The sequence below is a fragment of the Plecotus auritus genome, assembly GCF_963455305.1.
Source record: "Plecotus auritus genome assembly, chromosome: 6".
Classification (NCBI taxonomy): Eukaryota; Metazoa; Chordata; class Mammalia; order Chiroptera; family Vespertilionidae; genus Plecotus; species Plecotus auritus.
The window spans coordinates 51,874,100-51,899,261 of record NC_137773.1 but is presented as its reverse complement, the minus strand read 5'-3'; the positions used below and the strand labels follow the sequence as shown (position 1 = coordinate 51,899,261).

At 47.4% G+C, this 25,162-nt stretch overlaps 2 protein-coding genes across 2 annotated transcripts in view; one reads left to right on the top strand and one right to left on the bottom strand.

The window, feature by feature from the left end:
• MAML3 (mastermind like transcriptional coactivator 3) overlaps positions 1-4,906 on the top strand; it is a 392,442-nt gene extending 387,536 nt beyond the window's left edge. Inside the window, exon 5 of the mRNA XM_080672200.1 lies at positions 1,514-4,906. Coding sequence (XP_080528326.1) covers positions 1,514-2,511 — 998 coding nt within the window. The 3' untranslated portion in view covers positions 2,512-4,906. The remainder of the gene's footprint in view (positions 1-1,513) is intronic.
• Positions 4,907-10,203: 5,297 nt separating this feature from the next.
• MGST2 (microsomal glutathione S-transferase 2) lies at positions 10,204-24,560 on the bottom strand. Its single transcript, XM_080672252.1, has 5 exons — positions 24,448-24,560; positions 21,701-21,800; positions 14,699-14,769; positions 11,145-11,226; positions 10,204-10,441 (listed from the first exon to the last, which is right to left on the bottom strand). Exons 1-5 carry the CDS (start codon positions 24,503-24,505, stop codon positions 10,312-10,314), a joined length of 441 nt encoding a protein of 146 aa, XP_080528378.1. The 5' UTR covers positions 24,506-24,560; the 3' UTR covers positions 10,204-10,311.
• Between the last annotated feature and the right edge of the window lie 602 nt (positions 24,561-25,162).

Here is a 25,162-nt window from a genome sequence, read left to right as displayed (position 1 = left end):
ACTGTATACTAACATCCAATATTTAATCAGGAACTTTTGATTTTTTTAAAAATCACTTAGATATAATTAAGCTTAAAACAAACAGATGGAAACATTTCTAAGGATCGCCCCCAGATCTTTCAGGTTTCCCCACAGTAACCTTCATTTTTCAATGCAGAATGATATTGATCTCAAGCCTCAAAAACGTAAGTCATACTCAAAATTCCCGTAATTTTCTTTCTTAAAGAGAGAAATAATATATGGAGACATATTTGCTGCCCAAAAATCAATACCCCCATCAGGAAGACAAAAACACACTTCAGTTATCTGCCAAGGTGCCAGGCTTAACAAGGTTACACTATTCTCATCTGGTTTCTCATCTCAGTTCCAGGGAGGATCAAATTTGCTTATAATATCGATTGGCTCCCATGCTGCATCTTTTTTAAATGTCCAGGAAGAAAAAACTATTTTTCTTTGTCTCTTAGACTTAATCATTAACCAGGGACATAGAACAATCCATTCTGTGCTCCTCCTAGTCCTTTACAGCATTGACTGGGGCGCAAAGGGTGACATTTCTATTCTCCTGGCTGGTTTGGAGTCTCCCTGGGAACGGGTAAAGAAGTCCTCACTCACATGCCCGATTAGAGGGAAGTGACTTGGGGTATTCATACTCTGGCCAACTTTTAAACAGCTTCATGAAAACTCTGTTAGCGATCGGCCGAGAGCCACAGTCACTGCCGATTTCAAGGAGTGGACTTCACTGGAAAGATCCGTAAAGTTCATTGCCAAGTAGCCAGTAGCAGGATGATTTTTTTTCCTAGCTCAGGAAGCTGGCCAGTTTGCACTGACGTGTTATGACTCAGAATCTGGAGCACCTGGAAGTCTGCAGAGTGGGTCCAAAAAAACATCCAGTCTGTCGCAATAGCTTCTGAGCAGAAGCAGCGGCCTTTAACCTCTCAAGTCCTGCTCATGTCTTCAGGGAAATTAGTCTAATGGTCTTTACTGATAGTATTCCCTACTGAACCACGTTCCACTTCACAAGTAGAATACGCACAGCCATCGCCATTTCTTAGTTTAGCCTAGGAGGCGAATTCCCTCTCACCCTCAGGAAAAATCAAATTGGTTGAGGATGGCATCCTATCAAGAAGTGTAAGAAATAATTTGCTTCTGAAATGTGAACAAAAAAATCAGGGTAATCAAGTGAAAAAGTCAATTACAGAAGCGTGTGTACAGTGTGATCCCAATTTGTGCATGTGTGTCTGTTTTTATGTAAGTAGTGAGCAGTGGTGATCTCTGGAGGGTGGGAACTTGGGTGACTTTAATTTTCATCTTTGTGCTTTTCAATACTTTCCAAATTTTTCACAATCAGCATATGTTCTAAGCAGAAAAACTAACTGTTTCTATTAGGTGTGTATTATCAGAGTAGACCCTTTCATACGGAAGCATTCTGTGTCTCCTGGAGAAAATCCCAGCACCTGGCACAGTGCACGGCTTACCAAGAAGAGTGAGTGGTGTGTGTCCTTTTTCCCTGCAGGCTCTCCGCAGGACATGGCGGCCGTGAGAAGCCAAGCAGCCCTCCAGAGCATGCGGACGTCGAGGTTGATGGCACAGAACGCAGGCATGATGGGTATGGGGCCCTCCCAGAACCCAGGGACAATGGCCACGGCCACTGCCCAGTCTGAGATGGGACTGTCCCCTTACAACACCACGCCTACCAGCCAACCAGGAATGTACAATATGAGCCCAGGAATGACCCAGATGTTGCAGCACCCGAACCAAAGTGGCATGAGCATCGCACACAACCAAGCCCAGGGGCCCCCGAGGCAACCCGCCTCCGGGCAAGGGGTGGGGATGGTGAGTGGGTTTGGTCAGAGCATGCTGGTGAACTCCGCCATGAGCCAGCAGCACCAGCAGATGAAAGGACCAGTGGGCCAGGCCCTGCCCAGGCCCCAAGGCCCACCAAGGCTGCAGAGCATTATGGGAACGGTCCAGCAGGGAGCCCAGGGCTGGCAGCAGAGGAGCTTACAGGGAATGCCTGGGAGGACTAGTGGAGAATTAGGGTCATTCAGCAACGGGGCCAGCTACTCACTTCAAGCTGGCCAGCCGAGACTGGCCAAGCAACACTTCCCACAGGGACTGAGCCAGGTCGTGGACGCTAACACGGGTGCCATGAGAACCCTCAACCCAGCTGCCATGGGTCGGCAAATGATGCCACCGCTCCCGGGGCAGCAAGGGACCAGCCAGGCCAGGCCGATGGTCATGTCTGGCCTGAGCCAGGGCGTCCCCGGCATGCCAGTGTTCAGCCAGCCCCCAGCCCAGCAGATGCCCAGTGGCAGCTTTGCTCCCAGCGGCCAGAGCCAGGCCTATGAGCGGACTGCCCCTCAGGACATGTCCTACAGTTACAGCGGGGAAGCAGCCGGGGCCTCCTTCCCGGGCCTCTCGGACAGTGCCGACCTCGTGGACTCCATCATCAAAGGTGGGCCGGGGGACGAGTGGATGCAGGAGCTCGATGAGTTGTTTGGAAACCCTTAGTCAGGAGGGGGCCCAACGGGCAAAAGAAACAGGATGTGGGCCCATCCTTGTTTTTTGTTTTTTGACCCACGTAAACTGAGCGAAACTGCAGCTGGCTGAGAGTGGGAGATCCAGGTGCCAGTCCACCCCGCGGGGCCTCCTTTCACCTGATTTTCACACAGCGGTCACGAGACCAGGCCGAGCCCTGCTGCCAGAGAGGGAGCCGCACCAGAGGCAGGTGGGGAAGGGGACCCTGAGCCCCGCGCCGCACTCCCTGCTCCAGCCCAGACGGACTGCTGCCCATGGCCAGGGCCAAGCATCCGTCAGCCCCTCCTGGCCCAGGTGCGGAGCCTGCAGCTTTGGAGACACAAGAGACAGAGCCTCGGGCAGGAGGAGCCCCACAGAGGCTGCTGGGTGGTTGCACAGGCCGGGAGCACAGGTCAGACATGTGCTGAGCTCTGGCTGGAAAGAGACCTCAGGCTTCAAGACCTGCGCCTGGATGTGGAGAGCAGACACAAAGAACAGTGGGACGGGCAGGGAGAGCGCAGAGGCTCCTGCAGGCCTGTCTCCTGCCCGTGAAGGCCAGCGGCGTTGCCCTTGGCTGCCTCACCAGGACAGCCAGTGAGCTGGGAGGAGGGTCGGCCCCGTGGTCCTGGGGGCAGCCCGCTGCTGGTGACTGGGTGGCCATCACTCCCGGTAGTTGGGCTGGAGCCTCCTGGAAGCCCAGAACGACAGTGACACATCCAGGCAGTTCCCATCTATTACCGGCGCCGCAGGGCGGGGAACCCTGAGGACGCTGTGTCCTGCCCCATGACCGCCTCCCTCCCCCACCCCACCTTCGTCCCTCCTGTATCCACCCCAGCGTCCTTCCAAGAAGTAATGAAGTTTTTGTCTCTAGGGAGGTTGGGCAGAGTCCAAATAAATGCAAGAACTTAGGCGATGTCTGAAACGCCAAGGCGACCCTGGAGTGTTCTTTCTCTACCGCATGTGGAGTTGAGGGAATAGTCTGCCCTGGACTGAGCAGGCTCCGGGGTGGGCTCACACGCACCGCACCTGACACCTCTGGTGCACCCAGGGAGGACAGGCCTGGAGGGCTCCCATGCGGGAAAATCCAGGGGTGATGCGCTACAATCGGCCTTGCCCGTAATCCCTACTCAGCAGAAAGACAGATCTAAACCCCTGAGAGAGGAGGCGCTGAAAAATCAATTACTCCACCTTACATGTTTTGGTGACATAAAGGAGAAAGATATGGTTCCTTCCATTTGGGCAGTCACCCACTTCAAAAGTCCTGTACAGTTGTTCTCTGTGTAATTCACTCAAAGCTGCCCTAACTGAAGGCTGTCGGAAGGCATCAGCTAGCTCCTCCATTGTCAGGCTTGTCTCTTATTTACACGGACTTGTGCGTAAGTCCTCGCCCCCCTCCCACTGTCCCGTTGTGGAGGCCATGTGGCGTAACTGTTGTCCTAAGTGAGTGAGAGTAACATGTGCTTTTCTCCTCCTACCCCTTCTCTCCGTGTCCGAAAGGCTGGCTCCCTTTTGAGCAGCTCCATGGCTGAGGACCATGGGAACTGGACTGGCAGCCCTGGGGGAAGGTCCTGAGAAGGAAGTTCGAATGGAAAGCGGGGGGCAGAGGATGTAGAGGCAGCCTTGACTTGCTCTCCAGGTCCTAGGGTTATAGATGCACTCAGCGAGGGCCAGAATAGAGACAGAGGTGGCCAGGTGGGCAGGAGCCCAGGCAGGGGCTGTGCTCTCTCTGGGAGGAGGTGTTAGCAGGGTGACTGTGAGCACCTGCAGGGGGACAGACAACACCAGGGAAACTCCTGAGTGGAAACAGATGAAAACCAAAAAAAAAAAGTAAGCAAACAAGAAGACAGAATATATAATTGCCTTTTTCTGAAAGGTACAGGAAATAAATATATAAGCAATGATGAGGAGCTAGAGGTGGCTGATGGAGGAGTAGCTCTATTCCCTTTTAAAAGCTTCCTCCAAACACTCAGCCCTGGGACCAACTAACTAGAGAGGTAGATTTTAATAACGTTGTTCTGTTTTTGTTTTTACTACGGTGCTGATGTATATGTAATGTCTAAAGAAGTTATTTGTAAATAAGTTTTTACAATACTGCAGATATCACTGGGTCTACTATCTGTAAAAAATATACATATAAATATATATATATACTGTTTGTTTAAAATAGAGTATTTTTATTTCATCCCTTAACTCATCATCACAGCAGTGGTATTGCACTTCAGATGACATCTAATTACTAATTTGTACTGTATGACCTATGGCAACTTGCTCCATTTTATTCAGATTTTTCTAGTTTTCTCTTTTTACTTTGTACATTGAGCATTGCTTATTTCCTCTTAAGAAATGTACAGAACTCTGAAATGTAGAAATGAAGTGATGTTGACATACCACTTTTAAAGAAAAAAAAACAAATAAAAGATTATCTGAATCAACCCAAAGTATAGTCTATTTTTGGACTGTCACTGGATCCCCAACCTTAATTAAGCAGATATATTATGCCTGGGTTGTAATTGATTAACTGCAGTTCTTGTCTCAAAATTTTGATATCATTATTTAAACATTTATGTAATAGTACAGAGCAATCAGTCACTCGCAGCCTTTTTAATTCAACCACACAACTAAAGCTTTCTAAATTTGTCCTCCGGGGGAGGTGGCAAAGGAAGCAGAGGAGCGTCAACTTTGAAAGGAACCAAATGAAGTCCATTTGTGGATTCAGCACCGTAACAGTTCAAATCCACCTGGTCCATTCAGAGAACTTGGAGAAAATGATAGTAAAAATTATATTTTTAAAAGAGTAAGAAAATTCAAGGAATATATTGGAGGGAAAGTAAGAAAGGGATTTTAGCCCCATTAGAGTGGGTGTGCGCGCACGCACACACGCACTGTTTGCCTTAGTCTACTGCCCAGCTGTACCTCTTGGAGGACTCCCTGAGCCAGGGCCTGGCTTAGCCTGCACCCACCTGCAAAGAGATAACGTGCTTAAACTGCTTCCTGGACAAACCCAGAAATAGGATTTATGTTCCAGAGCTCCCCCTGCAGGATCAAGAACTTTGCCTAAAGTTGCCTCCTTATGGGGCTTCTTGTCCTTCTCTGCCCTGTTTCCCAATTCCCTTTCTGTTCCCCCACCCCAGGAGCCCTTTGTTCACAGTTCACACACATGTGACTTCACCCCTTCAATTCTAGAAGACCTGGCCTAAAACCGCTTGGGGAGAGTCAAAAATAGATCCGAAACAAAGGTGTACTTTAATGTATGGAAGCACGGAGGCTGTGGAAGAAGAGGCCGGTCCTACCCACAGTGGGCTATGGTTCCAGACTGGCTGGCAAATTACACCATGTGACACTAGGTAACATGAAAGTGAAAAATGAACAGGATGGGAGGAGGGGCTAACAGGGAGCTCTGGGAAGGGTTGAGCACTCCTAGTCCGGATTAAAACCACACCTTTGTGCCTGGCCAGTGTGGCTTAGTGGTTGGGCATTGACCCGTGAACCAGGAGATTCACTGTTCGATTCCCGGTCAGGGCACATGCCCAGGTTGCAGGCTCAATCCCCAGTAGGGGGCGTGCAGGAGGTAGCCAACCAATGATTTTCTCTCATCATTGATGTTTCTCTCTTTCTCCCCCTCTCCCTTTCTCTCTGAAATCAATAAAAATATTTTTTTAAACCACACCTTTGTATTTAAGTGAAAATGTGTTCAGCACTGGATGAATGAAATAGGTCTCTCCTTTAAAACGAGTTCTTATCCTATTGGCCTTTCTAAAATTCCAGTTCAGTGAGTGAGTGGGTGGAGAGGGAAGAACACAGGAGAGTGTTGGGAAGCATGAGACGTGGTTGGAAAGTTTGTAAGGGGTGCATTCTGATAAAAGAGAAGTGTGTGGAAGGCCGCCTGCCCTGTTTATTGGAATTCTGACTTAGGGGAGACTTAAGGGAGTGTCACAGGCGGCACCCCTAATTATTCCTTGACCTTTCCAAACAAGTCTGTGCACGTGCAGACCCCCAGGTGTTTACTGGAATCCTTATGCTTAGTCCCTGGATGCCCAAAGGACAATGTAAACACACGTGTCCTCCCAAGATTACTCACCCCACTGATTGTATCTAAGGATAAAAACTGCAATAAAAGGCTAACGAGGCAGGCAATCGAGGCTGCCTGGACCCTGAGCCAGGAGCCCCTTAGCCCTCTCTTTCACCGTGAAACTGTGTCAGAGTAATCTGTTAACCCGTCGTTCAGGGGCTGCTGGTCAGTCCCACGGGAGAGCGTAACATCTATCACTGCAGAGACGTCTATCCGGGGAGAGAAGTCAATAGGCATCTACCCCGTGAGAAAGATGCATTTTGCTGCTGAAAATTAAGGAACATTCAGAAGCACTAGATGAGCCATTTCTGCCTCTGGCCCTTTTTTTTCAAGGAAGACTAGAGAAAAAGAGGTGAAAAACAAATAACCTGATACTTTTCCTTATGAATGACTTTGTTGGTTACACCCCACCCTCCTCCAACTCTGCAAAGTGCGGAGGGAAAACACCTGGTTGTATAACCAGACCTTTATCTTTTTTTTTTTTAATATATTTTTATTGATTTCGGAGAAAAAGCGAGAGGGAGAGAGAGAAACATCAATGATGAGAGAGAACCATTGATCAGTTGCCTCCTGCACACCCCCTACTGGGGATCCAACCGGCAACCTGGGCATGTGCCCTGACCAGGATTCAAACCGTGACCTCCTGGTTCATAGGCTGACGCTCAACCACTGAGCCATGCCAGCGGGCCAGAACTTTATCTTTTTTTTTTTCTTCCTCTTCTTTTCCCTTTGGTTTTCTCCTCTAATCTCTTTTCCTTTTGGTTTTAAGTTCTAAGGACATTAGCTTTCCATTCTGGTGTCTTCTGGATGAGCTACCACAGACACCTGTCGTTTTCATGCAACAGGTGGAGGTAATTACGGCAGCGTTCACACACGTGGGGCTCACGTGTCCCTGCCTCACCCTGGACAGCTGGCTCTATGGATACCACAGATTCCAAATCAAGCATACAGCTACTAAGAACTACCTGCTTTAAGGATTTGATTTTGCTTAGATTTTTTAAACTTTTTTATGAACACTTTCCAAAAAAATCAGAAAAAAATAACACAATGAATAACTATATACACTTACCAACTCAATTCAATAATTGTTAACAGGTTGCCAAATCATGTACTTACCGGTATTTTGTAGAACCATTTCAAAGGAAGTTATACACACTCCAGCCAGTTCACCCCGCCTCCTCTCAGCTTGCAGCTCCAAAGAATCAGGTGTTCTTTCCCCTAGCCAGCTATCATATCACACCTCACATAATTAACATCCATTCCCTAATAGCATCTCATTCTCACTCCATATTCAAATGGTCCCTATTGCCTCCCAGATGTCTTCCATGCTGTTTTATTCTAACCAGAATTTTTGTTGTTGTTAATCCTCATCCGAGGATATTTTTTCCATTGATTTTTAGAGAGAGTGCAAGGGAGGGGAGGGAGAGCGGGATGAAAAGAGACACATCGAATGGTTGCCTCCTGCATGCGCCCTGACCCGGGGTTCGAACCAGCAACCTAGGTACATGCTCTTGACCAGGAATCGAACCTAAAACCCTCCAGTGTGCAGGCTGGTGCTCTAACCATTAAGCACACCAGCCAGGGCCTGAGGATTTGATCGAGGATCCTACATTGCCATTTGGTTTTTATTCTTCTTAAGACTCTTTTAAGGCAGGAAAGTTCTTCTCCATCCCTTTTTTCATAACATTGACTTCTTGAGACAATAAAACTGATTTCTAAACATAAAATCAATTTAACTAATATGCAAAAAATATATATGTAGCTGTCAAAGAGAGGGGAAATTCACATCTCTCCAGCCAGTGAATTTGCTCCCTGTAGCCCAATTTGTAGGAATTAAAATGATCAAGAGGTTGCCTTGGTGACAACAGAATTAGAACAAAGGAAATAAATTCTGTCTTTCAGATGTTTAAAGATGCAAAACTCCGATATCATGGTACAACCATCTTCTTTTTCCACATGCTGTTTAACCAAACTCTGTGTGTGTTTATAATTTAAATAGTTTTCATTTAGATGCAAAATAGACGTTTAAAAATCTTCAAATGTAAGATTTGAAGAATTGTATTTTCCCCTCTTCCAAAGGAGTAATTGTGCTTTAGGGTCAAATATTTGCATTATCTTCCTTGTCTTCAGTGTGTAAGACAATTAAAATGTCACAATACAAGTCACCATAACTGATCAGAATACTAAACACTAAAAGGCCCCAGGATTATAGCACTTGAGAGCATTCGCCCCATGTTACCTGTGAGAACACTGAGGCAGAGAGCCATGAAGCCAGCAGGCTGCAGAGCAGGAGCGGCGTTGCCTGCCTCTGAGCCCTCCCCGCCTTGCTGCTCTGCCTCTGCTGAGGTGCTGGGGAGTCTGCAGCGAATGGGGGGGAGAGGGGGGCAAGCTTGGAGCCAGATATCTCTATTCCCAGACCAAAATGTTCTTGGTGGACTTTGGGTAGTTAGTACTTGTGTTTGGGGTGCAAGAAGTTGTTTTCTCCCCTCCTATTCTAGAAAACTGGTGTTTAAATACCTTTATCTCTTTTTCTGTTATTCATAACCTTTGTAACTTCCTTTGTACACACAAAAGAGAGAAGTCCCTATAAACAGCTCCTTGAATATCCACACCAGATTCAAGGAGTCCAGGTTTCTCTGGAAAAATTGACAGAGCTTTTTCCCTGATGAGATGTTACATGCTCATAATTCCATTTTCCTAAGGTCCCCGCGGACGGCGAGGTGGACTCATTCCCATTTTACAGATGAAGAACGTGAGGAGAGGTCATGTTAATTGTGCCAGGCAGTGGCTGCACACAGGGTCACAGCAGCCACGGCCCCAGCCCAGCCCCCGGGGGGACAGGAAAGCATCAGAACCCAGCCGGTCCCGCCCGCCCAGGGCCCTCCCTGTCCCTGCCAGGGGCAAAACACTCCCTGAGCGATCTGGATGGTGCCTAGAAAATAACATGCCTTCCCTTTTCTTTATAAAGTCCGTTTCACAGCCAGGCTTATTTTGTGCTGTTCCTCGGCGGCTCTTGCTCTGACTACTCTGTGTGTTTGCCTGATTTCCCCCACGTGCAGCCACCTGGGTTGCTTTCCGCCCGCCAGTGAAGGGAGCTCAGGTGTCTTATCAGCGTCTGTCTGGAACAGGGATGGGCAAACTTTTTGACTCGAGGGCCACAATGGGTTCTTAAACTGGACCAGAGGGCCGGAACAAAAGCATGGATGGAGTGTTTGTGTGAACTAATATAAATTCAAAGTAAAGGAGCGGAGGGGAGAGCAAGAGAACCCTCCGCTCTTTTGGCTCCCCGGGCCGGATAGAACAGCCGAACGGGCGGATCCGGCCTGCGGGCCGTAGTTTGCCCACGGCTGGTCTGGAACTTTCAATTCAGGGATAAGCAGTCTGAGAGGCAGGTGATGGCCTCGGTCCACAGAAAGCCTCGCAGGGTACAGCGGCATGCTCCCCTTGCCCCACGCGGGCGGGTGGGCGGGACTTCAGCCTCTCAGCCTGCACTTCTCTAACCAGGCCCAGCGCGTTTCCACCGGTGATCCAATATACCCTCTCAGAGCAAACTTCCGTTCTTATAGACACAGGGAATCAAGTCTCTAAAGGGTGTGTTCTACAAAGCCACTTCAATAAAAACAGAACCAAGACTTTTATTTTTATTTTAATGGAACAAGTGATACCATCTAACCTTCAGAGTAGAAATACCTTCTGCAAGCATTTGAGCAAAGGCGGGGGAGGGGTTAGAAGTGCCTCAGTTTCTTGGCAATATCAATGTCCAGGTATTCCTCCAGAAAGCTGTTTGCAATCCCAAGAACTGCTAAGACGGCCAACAAGGCCAAAGCCCCCAGACTCAACCGGAAAGCAAGGATCCTGCAGGGCAGAGATGAGGGAGGGAGGTGTTAAAGGGCTACAGTGGTGAAGCTGGGTGTCCTGGGGTTGGCTGCTCACTGTAGATACTGCCTAGAACTTCCATGTTTTGGCCATTTGAAAATTTGCATTCATCATATAAATTAAAGGGGATGTCTAACCACACAGGTTAATTGGCTCCTTTGAACAGTCAAAGGATTGTTAAGGCTAGGCAGGATTATTTCCTTGGTAACTTTTTGAAGGTAACACAACATTTTTGCAAGGATTGAAAGTCTGTTGGTCAGCCCTAGCCGACTGGCTCAGTGGATAGAGCGTAAGCCTGCAAACTAAAGGGTCCCGGGTTCGATTCCGGTCAAGGGCACATGCCTGGGTTGCAGCTCGATCCCCAGTAGGGGGGCGTGCAGGTGGCAGCCAATCAATGATTCTCTCTCATCATTGATGTTTCTATCTCTCTCTCCCTCTCCCTTCCTCCCTGAAATCAATAAAAATATATTAAAAGAAAGTGTGATGATCAAAGAGTGCACACTTAGTACACACTTTTATACTTGAACTTTCCTGTCTGGTGCCTAATTGTGCATGGACTTGGGGAGATGTGGCCTCAGGCAATCACAGCCATCGGTGCTGTTAATAGTCTCAGGAACAGCACACTAATTCAGACTCTGTCCACTACTTTTTGCCCAAACATCAATTCTTGGTTTCTCCTTACCTTTTTTTAGCAGCTTCCGAATATCTCCAGAAATACTGGTGACGGGCATACATATACAACAGACCCAGACAAGTAGCGAAAACTATAGAAGAAAAAACAAAGAAGATACCGAGTCTGAGGGCAGTCTCTCAAAGTGTGAAAGCTGAGAAAATGATCACAAAATGTCTGACCAAAGACATGTGTCCAAGATACATAGAGAATTCTGATGACAGTTCAGCAGTTGAAAGAAAAACAACCTGATTTTTTGCAATGGGCAAAATATTTGAATAAAGAATTCACAGAGAAAGATAAACAAGTGTACCAATAAGCACATGAAAATTTTTCCCACATTATTCATCATCATTCAGTATCAGCAAACTGTGATTTAAAACCACAAGATGACACCGCTGCACACCCACGAGAATGGCTCAGACACTAAAAGACGGACAAAACAAATGTTGGTGATGTTGGAATCTTCATACGTTATCGGTGGGAAAACAAAATAATACAGCCACTTGGGGAAAAGGTCTGGTAGTTTCTTATAAAACGACACATACTTTTGACCCAGCAATTCCATTCCTATGTATTTACCCAAGAGGAATGGAAGCACATGCCCATAAAAAGACCTGTACAGAATGTTCATTGCAGCTTTATTCGCAATAGCCAAAAACTGGAAGCAGCCCAGAAGTCTATCAACAGGAGAACAGATAACCAAACTGTGAGGCTCATGCAATGGAATATCACTTAGCAGTGAAAAGAAACATGGTGAATCTCAAAAACATTTTGTGGAGTGAATGAGGCCACAGTGTGTGCTTCCAATTATGGAAAGTTCCAGAACAGGCAGAACTACACCAGGAAGAAAACCACCCGAACAGTGTTTGCCTCTGAAAGGGGCTGACTGGGAAGGGCATAAGGCAACGTCTGGGTGGTCGTCGTGTACTCTATCTTGGGGAGTTGGGTCACACAGGTGTACACACTTGTCAAAACTCATTGAATGGTGCACTTAAGATGTTTTATTTCTTTAAAAACAAGTTTTACCAAAAAGAAATATAAAGCATGGCATGATGTCCTGCCATCCTGTCCAATGTAAAACATCAACGCCTTCCCTACATGAGGAGCCCTCTCTTTCCTCAGCACCACACGGGTGGGAATTGCCAGAGCCCTCTTAGGAACACACAGAGCTTATCTATGCAATTCTGATATGCTGGATAGAATTAAAGTCATTATGTTATTAGGTCACAAACATTTTCTTTTTGTTGTTGTTGATTTTAGAGAGAGAGGAAGGGAGAGGGAGAGAGAGAGAAACATCAATGTGAGAAATACCAGTCGGTTGCCTCCCTGATGGGTGGGGGAAGGGGGAGAAGCAGGGATCAAACCGCAATCTGGGCATGTGCCCTGACCCGGAATTGACCTTCCAGTGCACGGGATGACGCTCAGCCAACGGAGTGAATGTATGCAGTTTCTTCTACATACTAGGCATCAGTCTAAGAAGTGGGGTTAGCAGTGAGATAGATACAAGCTCCCTGCCTATTTGGAGTTTATCAGCAAAGACTGATGACATAAATAGAATAATGAAAAGAAAATTAGACTCGAAGGTGCGGGGGCAGACATGAGGGATGGGACAGTGGGAACTGGAGGCGGTGCCTTTGATTTTCCATTCTGAGGGGATGGCATTTGCGTTGGGGCCTGAAGGATGCCTAAGCAAGGTGCCTGAGGAAGTGGAGAGACTCTGAGCAGGCTACCGTTTGAAACTCCCCATCTAATGAATGACTCCCAAAGAGCCAGGGAGAACTGTTCAGTTAATAGGCAACTTACTAGTACTTTGGATGAGAAAGAACCAAGAGAAAATTACAAGAAGACACCAGAGAAATCCCTTCCTGACAGGCAGTGGGCCCATCACAGTGAAATCCAAAGGCGCCAATGGCAGAGGCTGAGTCCCATTATCAAAAGGCACTTTTCTTATTAGTTGTTCATGTGGTCTCACCTGACAAGGAACCAGGCCTTCATTCGTGCCCTTAAGGGACAACAGTGTGAGTGAGAATAAAGTTAAGAAGTCTTTCCCTAAAGGACATTTTATCTGAAATTCCTCAGTTGACAGTAAAAATTACAAGAAGAAGGTGATAGGATTGCGTTTGAAAGCAGCGGGATTTGGGCTTATTTAAGTCTTAGCAATCACGGGTCAAACTCAAATGAGGCCATCAGAGTTATCAGAAAGCAAAAGGGATTGCCCTGGCCGGTACAGCTGTTTGGTGCGTCCTCCCAAGCACCAGAAGGTTGCTGGTTTGATTCCCAGTCAGGGCACATGCCTGGGCTGTGGGCTAATTCCCAGTAGGGGGCGAGCAGGAGGCAGCTCTCCATTGATGTTTCTCTTTCTCCCTCTCCCTTCCTCTCTCTCTAAAAATCAATAAAAATATTTTTAAAAAGAAAGCAAAATGGATTGAATTTCTCCAGCTAAGGCAGCTGGTGCTGATCTAACCTCCTGTGTGATATAGTTTGAGTAAAGCCCTCGACTCGCCTAGGATACCCCAGTCTAATAGAAAGAACATAATTGTAGAGTTGTTACATACAAACAATAGCACTACATCCCTAGGAACTCTCAAGAAAAGGGACATGGGTTGTTGGTCAAATTCCATAGACCCTGCTCTGTACTTGAAAGCTAATTTTCCCCTACGTTGGTAAATGTTAAGTTGGACAAATTATTTAACCTCTATGTACTTCAGTTTCTTTGTATGGGAAGCAGGAATAAATTACAGAACCCAAGGCTGGGGTTCGAAACTCTGTCCATACATTAGAATCACCTGAGAGGTTTCAAACACTCCGTTGCCTGGGCAGCCCCCAGATGTGGGTGGGACTGGGCAGCAGTATTCTCCCAAGTGCTCTGACCACTGTGCTAGGGCCAGCAGTCCAGGTCGGCCACCACCGTGGCTTTACCAGCTCTCATCACTGCCGCTCAGGGAAGGGTGCCCACAGCAGGGGTGTGAGATGACACATGAATAAGCAGCGGCTCAGGTTCTGCTTCAACTGGGTCCTTCCATTGCTTGGGATTTTAGAAATCAGTCTTGATTAAGGCTGTTAGTCATTCATGGAAGAGTCCCCCAACCCGCTTCAGTAGGCCCTGGGGATACAGCAGCAAATGGGGCAAATTCCTGACCTCGGGGAGTTGACATTCTGCTGGGAAACCACAGTGAGGGACTGTGACATGGAGCTAAGATGAGGCAAGCCATCAGCCTCCCCTACTATCAACTGCTCGTCAGGACACACGCCTGCAGAGGGTCTGGGACATGATCCAAAGGATGACAAGAAACTAACGCAAGATCTGGAAGACAAATGCTGTGACATTTTTATTCTGAAGTGCCCAACATATCTTTTGTTTCAACTTTTTTTTTAAGTATTGAATTCAATTAGAATAGAGCAAAGTTAGACTATCTGCAGCACAGTGCTCTTTGATGAATGAGACGCTTGTTTAGTTAAAACAATCTCCAGGATTCATGGATGTGTGGTTGCATGTCTGCCCCTCAATAGTTCCAAGAACCATAGTCCTCAATGGAACAGAGTGGAATGTGTTTTGCAATTACCTTGGTTGAAGTACCATCCAGCCATCCACAGTGTAATCATGAACAGGGGGTAAAACTCCACGCCATTTTGTCTGCAGGAAAAAAGTAAAGACATGAGTTATTTTATGAGAAAACTCTACTCCAAAGCATTGAGTTTCAATCTAGAGGTAATCTGTCCATTCTCTTTTCACAAAAATAATATAAGAATTTACATAAAGAGCTTAAATGACCCTTCCATGTAAGATGACTCTTTTTTAAAAATATGTGTTTATTGATTTTTAAAGAGAGAGGAAGGGAAAGGGAGAGAGAAACATCCATGTAAGAGAGAGACATTGATTGGTTGCCTCCTATACACACCGAGACTTTGGGTACTGAACCCACAACCTGGACATGTGCCCTGACTGGGAATTGAACCAGAGTGACATTTTGGTGCACTGGACAATAACGCTCAACCACCTGAGCCTCACGCCAGGGCTACAGTGAGTCTTTTGAGGTAAGACTAAAACATTGTTTAAACCTCAGAGCAGGGCCAGGAATCACTCTCCTACTTACAAGTTGCCAGAAATAGAAATGAATCATGCTCTTTTCCATAAGAAAGGCCTTGAGATTGTCATAATTCTGAGCCTAAAAAGTATTCTCTATCTTATCTAAAGAACCCAGAAAATAATTCATATTAAAGAGATTTTTTTCCCCCAAATTCCCTCATATCCATTGCTTCCACTTAAGTGACTCGGCACATTTTTTAAAATGGTCTTTAAATAATTTCCCTAAAAGCTCCTGAAGTAAATGAATGAGCATATTTCATTCCCATTGTACAGAGGACAGACAGAGTTCGCTGAGCCCAATTTGACGGGGCCACACAGAGCTCCAGATTCCAACTCTGTCTTCATGTCAACTCAAATTGCCTCTATTCATAGAAGACTTGGATGGAAAAGTTGATACTATTTTAAGCAAAAGGGAATAGTTCTCTGGGAACTATAGTTAATGCATCTGCACCTAGCAAAGGGAAAATGATGAATTATATTCCTCCGCCTTCCAGTGATCTTGGCGAGGTTGACTGCGTTCTTTGCTGACAATATCACAACCGGAAAGAACTTTAATGTAATTTGTAATGAGGTCTTGAGTGGATCTTGGTGGAAGAGTCATCATGTACGGGATTATCAATGATCCCACATGCTTTATTTTTTTTTTAATTTTATTTTATTTTTTCCATCACCATTTATCCCCTCTATGCCCTCCTCCACCTCCACTCCTCCTCCCCCTGCAATCACCACCGTGTTGTCCACATGCTTTCTTAAAGAAGCCTTAAAAGCTTGAGCACTTAAGTTAAGGTGACGGGCAATTGACCCAGAATAGTTGATAGTGGCTGTTGAAGCCCATAAGTGATATTTTTAATTGGGGGAAAAAAAAGTGTTTGGTTTGGTTTGGCTTGGTTTGGTTTTTGCAACCCAGATGGTGACATCAGAGGCCCCTGAACCTCTCTCCTCTCGTGGTATGTACAGCTGCACACAGAGCAACTCCCTCTGAAAAGTCCACACACCAGCTGAGTGACTCCCACACCTCGGTCAAATGAGGAAGTGCCCACTCTGTATTCTTTTTATAAGAAAAGGCCCAGACACACTCTCACCATAAACACCACCCCCAGCACAGCGCCCTACAATCAGGAGGGAACCCTCAACTCCCAGCTTCTTTCTGAGGCCTGCACACCCAGCACCCCAACATGAGGGCCGGGCCCCCCCAAACACTGAGCTCTGAAAGCCAATGGGCTCTCATCCACACGACCCATGAGGCTTTGGGGAGGACTCCAGCTGGGCGGCGCAGGGCCATGCCTTACACTGCTGGCCAGGAGGAGCTGTGGCCCTGTACACGCCCCCTGGGCTCCGGGAAGTAACTGAGAAGATAGGGGAAGGGGGGGCTGAGATCCCAGAGAGCAGGGCTTGTTAGCAGCTATTGAGATTTAGGTCAGGATGGGAAGGTAACAGGCATCTGTGATCCTGGAGGCCAAAGCCTGGAGCATCAGGCAGTTTAGCACCATATCTCTGCACACCCCTTCCCCAGGAAATGAGCCCCTTGCCCCTGTGAGCTGTCACTGACGTCTCCCTCTGACCTCCTGTCCCAGTGACGGTACTTTTCCTGGCCCCTCTTTTGCTGACCTGCCGTAAGCCAGGCCTGGGGCCCTGCTATTTGCTGACAGTCCTCTCTGCTGCTGCCTGCCAACAACACCGGGGATTGCTTGGCCTTAAGATACCTGGAATCCCATCCTACCTGCTCATTATGACCTCCAGCACGTGCCCACCATGGGGAAGTGGCCCATGCGTGGATGTGTCCCAGGACACCTCGCTCACGGTAAGCTGTCAACAGATTTTGTTTACCTCAAAGGAACCAAACTCTCAAAATTTGTTCTTAACAATCCTTTCAATAACGAATCACAATTACCAAAATGAGAATAATTATTGGTCTCTTGTGGACATAAAGGCAGATCTACTCTGTCATCTTCATATAGGAGTTCCTCAGGAAAAATCTCCAGATGGGACAGAAAACAGCTGGCAGCAGCTGTGTCAATGTCCCTTCCTGTGGGAACAGAAGGCACCGTTGAGGGCCCACCAGTGATGCCCACCGCCTTCCCTACACGTCCGCTGAGGGAAGCTGAACCTGTCCCCTCATTGGCTGGTTAGAGCCCTCTTTGCACCATGATCCTGTGCTCCTCTGACATTTAAGCTTCCCATGAAAAGAGTGGGGGGAGGTTCTCCTTTGAGGTCACCATGGACCTCACCTTCCACACAGGGCTGAGAACAAAGGGTCTTTGCTGAAAGGACAGTCGGTGGACAACCGTCCTGGTCTGCCCTGGACGGGGAAGGTTTTCAGAACATGGGACTTTCAGCTTTAAAACCAGGACCACCCGGTAAGTTGTCCTCGTTGGCCTGGAACAGTGGTCGGCAAACTCATTAGTCAACAGAGCCAAATATCAACAGTACAACAATTGAAATTTCTTTTGAGAGCCAAAAACCGACTTCTGCGCATGGGCCACGAAGTTTCAATCGCACTGTACGTGCGCGCCCGCACGTGGTATTTTGTGGAAGAGCCACACTCAAGGGGCCAAAGAGCCGCATGTGGCTCGTGAGCCGCAGTTTGCCGACCACTGGCCTGGAACTAAGGGGTTTCCTGGGACACAGAACGTTGAGTGCCCACACCGAGAAAGTGCCAGGCACTTTGGGCGGTCATCCTAAAGGCCAGCCTGTTGGAGCCCGTTGAGACTGAGTCGTTATGGCTGCTAAAACCCTCATGGTCCACCCAAGTCCAAGGGAGTCTAGGCCATGAGGCTTAGGACATGTGGTCTCTGCAGATTCCCACCTGGACCCGAGGGCTGGGAGCAGGGAGAGCAGTCCCGAACAAAATACTGTTGAGACCCTGTCTCAGTCATTAAGGGTACTGCAAAGTTCACCTCATTTTGGGAAAAAAAAAAAAAAAAGAAAGAATCAATTTATGGCAAGGCAACCCAAACTTTGACAGTTCCTGAAACATTAGTTTCCAAATGGTTTTAATCACATAGCCCTAACAGCTCTACAACCCTCATAAAAACATACACATGCCCTACTGTAGCAGAGGTGCTAGCTGACGGCCGATGGAGTGAGTGGGTGCTGCCAAGCCCGGGACTACACTCCCAGCCCGCTTGCATTCAAGCAGCGCCCCTTCTTGCCAATGGAAAGTGCATGAAAGTGAAATATGTCACTTCTGAGCCAAATGGTTAAGTAGAGGGTGTGCCAAACTCCTTCCCCAACTCGCTGGTTGAATGGGGAGAACTCTGAGGATCTGGATGGGGAAAGACCCCTTAGACAGAAGGAGCTAAGGCCTCTAAATGACCACGTGGAAGGCCACCCAACAGGAACACCCATATAGAACTTGACATGAGCAAGAAGGAAACTTCCATTGTGTCTAAGCATTGGGAATATGGGGTTGATCCATCAGCACAGCTTGGAAATAATTGACTTGGAAAATTGACTTGGAAAGAATGTCATATGTATTATAAAACACACACAAAATAGAAATGAAAGGATGAAATTTTAAGTATAAATAGAATTTCGAATATCCCCCCTTCTCAGCAGATGACTTAGTGCACCCTCTCAGGGTACACATCACTTCTGAATATCTTTGTGATTTGACAGAGAGATTTCTAATGAACAGACAACTTTGCTTATAACAATCTTGCTCATAGAAAACCTGAACCATTCGCCAAAGGAGAAAACCTGGTCAGATGTAGACCATTTCTAGTGCCGTGCTCATAGTGTGATATCTTTTAAAAACAAACCAAAAAAAAAAAACAACTTAAAGGAGCTTTCATAGGTTTTCCACTTTTTCTTCCTCCTTTTGCTTCATGGCTGTTTTCCCAAGCAGTGGGCTGCTTGCACTGTTAACAAAGGCCCCAGGCCCCAGCCACTGGCTTTCGACCCTGGGATGTCTTTTGGATTATTACTCTGACTGGGGCTCGGAGCACCAGGTTAATACACTCAGAAAAGACTTGGGGAATGAGAGGTTGCTGGAGTTACTCTCTTATAGACGCGTAACTATCTAAATTGCTCCTTGTCAAGTAACCCTTGTGTGGGGACACCGAGGGAGGTTGCCGCGGGTGGCAGGAGAACATGACTCTAACCAGCACTTGTCAGCGATGTGGCTTGACAGGAACAGGGTGAGCAGAGAGGGAGTGAGGCTTGCAGCTCATCCAAATGCCAGCCGTGCCCTGACTCCCTGAAATCACCCAGCTTGTGCGACAGAAGCTTTTGGTGGTGGCACTAACTGAATGCTTGTGCCCTCCCCAAAATTCATATGTTGAAGGCCTAACATCCATATGTTGGTGGAAGGAAGTCCTTAAGGATACACAAGGGCCCTGATCCCATAGGACTGGTGTCCTATGAGAAGAAACAGCCGGGAGCTCTCTGACACCTACCAGCCTCCCTCTCCCAGCACCCAGGCACGCATGCGCAGAGGAAAGGCCGCGTGAGGACACGGTGAGCCACGAAAGGAGAACTCTCACCAGAAAACCGAATCAGCCAGAACCTTGGTCTTAGCCGTGCAGCCTCCAGAACCGGGAGAAAACAAATGTCTGTTATTTAAGCCTCGCGGTCCGTGGTATTTTGTTACAGCAGCCCAAGCTGACTAAGACCGGTGGCTTGTGGAGCAGGATGCTGGTTCAAACAACGCACCATTTAGAGTCATGTTTTTTCATCTTGGAGAGATCTCAAGCCCTCATTTAGTGGATAAGTACATTCTGTGCTCTCAGCGAGTGCCCAAGGTGGGTACACATGTAAGAAAAATGGAGACGTGCTTACTGTCTCTCTCATTTAACTTATTTGTACTTACTACAAAATTAGGTGACCCACATATCATCCTAGTAGGGCACAATATTTGAAAAAGTACTATCTATCTTTGTAAATTTTTCTTTTCTCCGTAGTTTTTAGATACGCATTAAGGTCACTTGTTTTAATTTCTAAACGTCAGAATTAGAATTCAAAATGACTATAAAAAACTAGTGAAATTACAGCACTACACTAGAGTAAGAAGAGGGTAATATTACAAAGAGTACTCAGATTCGTGACGATTGGGTTGACTTGGGCCTTGTGGCAGGTTAATTCTGGACCAGGAACTGAATAATTTAGCATTAAGCAAATAAGGATACCTTAGCAAAAACTAAGTAAGAAGCAACTCCTCTGTCTTACCCAGAAACATGAAACCCTTGTTCGAATACTACGTATTCTTCCAGACTCCGGGTTTAGCAGTAATATGAAAAATTTTAGTCTAAAAATAACAACCTAATTTTTGCAATGATTGGAGAAAAACAGCTAAAGAATTAGTGCTCCTAGCCTCAAAATACAGAAGATGAAAGACACTCAATAAATGATCCTCAAGTGTATGAGGAAGAGTGAGGTCATCAGCTACTTCCTTCCAGTGAAGATAGAATCAGAGGAAATGTTTTTAAATTGCGGCAAGATCCATTTAAAACTTGGATCTACTTTTCAGATTTAGAAAAGCCTTTAATCTAAAGGAATCAAGGTGTTCAAATTAGACTACATAGAAGTTTCTAAGCTGAGCAATAGCATGAAGGAATGGCCCTTGGTGAAATTATAACCGCTATTTTCACAATTGAAAAAAAATGTTCTAGTAAAAGGCTGCAAAACTCTAGAGATAGTCACCTCGATCCGTGAAGCAAAGGAAGGGGAATTGAATGGGGGCTTTGGAGAGGGCCCTGGGCTGATAACTGGGTACGTTAGGCTTCATAATAAGCATCTTCGCTTGGTAAACGAATATCCAAGCTGAGGCTCCCCTCAGACAGGGAGCAGGTACTTCCGTGGTGCTCAGAGGGACCCTGCACGGATTACTCTGAGATGTCAAGTTCCACTTGGAGATAGAATTCGCCGGATCACCAGCTTCCTGACAATGCTGAGAGCAAAGCAGCAGGAGGAAGAGGTAGAGAAAAGGCAGCATTTCCGTTACAGCCAAGGCCACGAGACCTCTAAGGGAGGCTGAAGGGGCTCCGTGAGTGGTCCAGGAGAGCCAGAGAAGAAAGTGCATCCCCTCTCAGGAACTGGCAGACTCAAGGGGGCCCGCCCTTCGCACCAGGACAGGTGGCCACGTAGGCTTTGGAATGCAGTGGTTATCCCCGGGGATCCTGCCTCAGATAAAGCTGAAATGGCTTTACTAGGCATCTGATTTGGACAGATTATCCTACACCTTACACTCTAAGGCAAGCACTGGGCTAGGGCTGAGGACCATCTCAGGAGAAATTCAGGGGAGGGGGTAGAGCCATCCGAGCCCAGCCTTTTTGTAAAGGCCCCTCCGAATCTGTTATAAAGGTGGGTAGAGACTCCACGCACTGGCTAACTTGAGCTTCAGAGATCATGAGAAGGGTGTTGGCCGGGAAGAGCAGTTCTCTCTTCTCTGCACATCTTTCCCCCATCAGAAGTGTGGGGGGGGGGCGGGGGGGGCGGTTCCCAGCCCGGATCCCTGAACAGTGGGAAAAGCATGACTTACTGAGCACGAAATATTCTCTCAAACTCGGGTGACCCAGAGACTGCCGGGGGCATGACTTTGTATTTTAATCTTGCTTTTGCTACATGCAAAGCAAAATAACCTGCAAGTAAAGGGGAATCGATGTTAAAAATCAGGCACATTATTATTCATTAATAAAATGCTCATTTAAACCACAATTAGATACCACTGCATACCTATTAAAATGTGTAAAATTTGCCCTAGCTCGTTTGGCTCAGTGGAAAGAGCATCAGTCTGCGGACTGAAGGGTCCCAGGTTCGATCCCGGTCAAGGGTACGTACCAGGGTTGCAGGTTCGATCCCCAGTAGGGGGCGTGCAGGAGGCAACTGATCAATGATTCTCTCTCATCATTGATGTTTCTATCTCTCTCTCCCTCTCCCTTCCTCTCTGAAATCAATAAAATATTTTTTTAATATGTAAAATTTAAAAGACAGGTCATACTAATTTACAAAGACAGACAAGTGAGGATACAAGAGTAACTGGAACTCTTACCACTGCTGGTGGGAAAGTAAAATGGTACAACCACTTAAAAAACCATTTGGCGGGATTTGTTAGGCATAGCTAGACCATATGATTCAGCCTTTCCACCCCTCTGTGGGCATGTCCTACCCAGTGTCCTGCTTAACCTTTGCTGATGAGGACACTGAAGGACACAACATCGTGGCCAAGGCCACCCGACTGAGAAGTGGCTGGGCGGGACAGATTCCAAGACTTCAAAACCTGAGCTGCTTCTGCCATGACACATGGGGTCCTGACTCCATAACAGCAGACTCTTGTAGGAGCTACAAATTCTGGTTCTTATGCCAACTGAACAGCTCTCTCTCTCTCTCTCTCTCTCTCTCTCTCCCTCCCTCCCTCCCATCATCCAACATTCCCTGTCCACCCCCAATCACCAATGGCGCAGTCTCCTCTCCTCTCTTCCTACTCCCACCCGTGGCACCCAGCCGCCAGACCTTCTGGCCCAGTTCACAGTGTCCCCGCACCCACCAGCCACAGAAACCTCCTGTGAGGATGACACAGGCTCTGTCAGCCGGGGTGCCCTTGGCCGCACTCCTGTGCTCTCTACAGTGTGAGGGTGAGGGTCACACGGTTGGTAGTGGTTCCATGTGGGTCTATGTGACCCAGGAGGCCAGCACGGGGCACTTCAGACCTAAGTGCTTCTTAAATGGGTCACAAACATCCTGCTCTCCTCCATGAAAAGCTGTGACTCAAACCACAAAATGGTGTCATATTTCCATAAATCCACAAAACAAACTGGCTAGGCAAGGCATTGAGGGCGTGTGCAAGCTGGACTTTATCCTCAACTGTGGTGCCTTCGTGCAGTCCACAGCCCTGCCCGGTTTGCGGGTACAAACAGCCTTGGCAGGATAAAGAAATGTGTACGTGGTTTGAAGTCTTGCCCAGCAGTGCTCAGACCCTCTTCCCCATTTAGAAGGTAAGAGACTAGGAACTGAGCACCTGTGACCCCCATGGAGAAAAGCCCTCTGTCTAACCAGGCGACTGGGATATTGAATAATCCTAGTGGGGAGGTGCTTTAGAATTTAGAATTCAGTCCTGAATCGGAGGCTTGTATCTCTGCAGGAGATTCCTTTTAACCTGATACTCAGACCTGCCATAGCAGTTTATTTCTGAAAACACATTAATTAAAAGATCAAAGTTTAAGAAACCACAGCCAGAGTTCACAGGCAGGTACAACACTGCCTTTGGAACACTCATAATTAACATTTATAGTCCGCATCCCTGGTTAGCACACTTGGAATGCTGGCTTGAACTGGGCTGTGGGCTGTCACCACAGATGAGAATTAATCCCTGAGATGGTCCGAATCTCCACCTGTCCCCAGGGAAGGAGGCGCTGGGCAGACTATGGTCTTCAGAGCACACAGGGCCACCAGCAATCATGCAACCCAGAAACCAACCTCCCTCAACCACACATACACACACACACACACACACACACACACACTCACACACACACTCACACACACACTCTCACACACACACACACACACTCACACACACACTCACACACACACTCACACACACTCTCACACACTCACACACACACACACACTCTCACACACACACACACTCACACACACTCTCACACACACACACTCACACACACACTCACACACACACACACACACACACTCTCACACACACACTCACACAATCTCACACACACACACACACTCTCACACACACACACACACACTCTCACACACTCACACACACACACACTCACACACACACTCACACACACACTCACACACTCACACACACACACACTCACACACACACTCACACACACACACACACTCACACACACACTCACACAATCTCACACACACACACACACACTCTCACACACACACACACACACTCTCACACACACACACACACACTCTCACACACTCACACACACACACACTCACACACACACTCACACACACACTCACACACTCACACACACACACACTCACACACACACTCACACACTCTCACACACACACACACACACTCTCACACACACACACACACACTCTCACACACACACACACACACTCTCACACACTCACACACACACACACTCACACACACACTCACACACACACTCACACACTCACACACACACACACTCACACACACACTCACACACTCTCACACACACACACACACACTCTCACACACACACACAAACACACACGCACACGCTGCTGGACTCTTACTTTGCTGACAGGCAGAGAGGACAGAGACAGCAGCCAGCAAAACTGAGTTCCCAGCCATCTTTCACCAGGAAGGTTCTGCTTCTGGGAACTGTTTGCAGAAATGAGGGGAAGAGAACAGGGCCCGTTGGTGACCTTCCTTATAAGGTAAACAAAGCCGGGAGAGGAAAAAGATGATTGCAGGGCGGAGTAACCTTTGCTCTGGAATGGGAACAGGAACAGGAATGGGGAAAGAGGCAGGTCTGGCTGCCAGTCTCGGTCTTCATCTGCCCCAGCTGCTTCCTGAACTTGATTCACTGGCTCTCGTGCCAGCCAGCGGCTGCAGGATTCCCGAGGCAGAAGCACCTGCAGCGAAACCGTCTTCTCAGCCAATTCCAAAACCATTTCTCTGCCCCTCTCCCAACATCGGGGCCCCTTTGGTCCAATCCCCAGCTCCGCAGCCTGCTGAGACCTTTCTCATCTCCTGTGGGAAAAGTAAAAGAAAGCATTTATTTAATCCCATTGAGCGTTAAGTGCTAATCTAATTTAAACAGAGTCTAGCTCTATTCCCCAGTAAATAACAGACCCAGAATTGGAACCCAAGTCCAGCAGATCCCACCTGGGCCCTGTCCCCTGTCCCATGCTGCTTCCCACGGTCACCTTGACACTCTCACAATCCTGGTGACAATGTGTTTTTTTTAAGATATAATTGACATATAACGTTGTATTTATTTCAGAT

Coding starts and splice junctions, on each gene's coding strand:
- MGST2 (XM_080672252.1), bottom strand. CDS start 24,505: ATGGCTGGGAACTCAGTTTTGCTGGCTGCTGTCTCTGTCCTCTCTGCC. Junction 21,801..24,447: donor CCTCTCTGCCTGTCAGCAAA/GTAAGAGTCCAG, acceptor CTTTACTTGCAG/GTTATTTTGCTTTGCATGTA. Junction 11,227..14,698: donor TGGATGGTACTTCAACCAAG/GTAATTGCAAAA, acceptor TTTCTTCTATAG/TTTTCGCTACTTGTCTGGGT.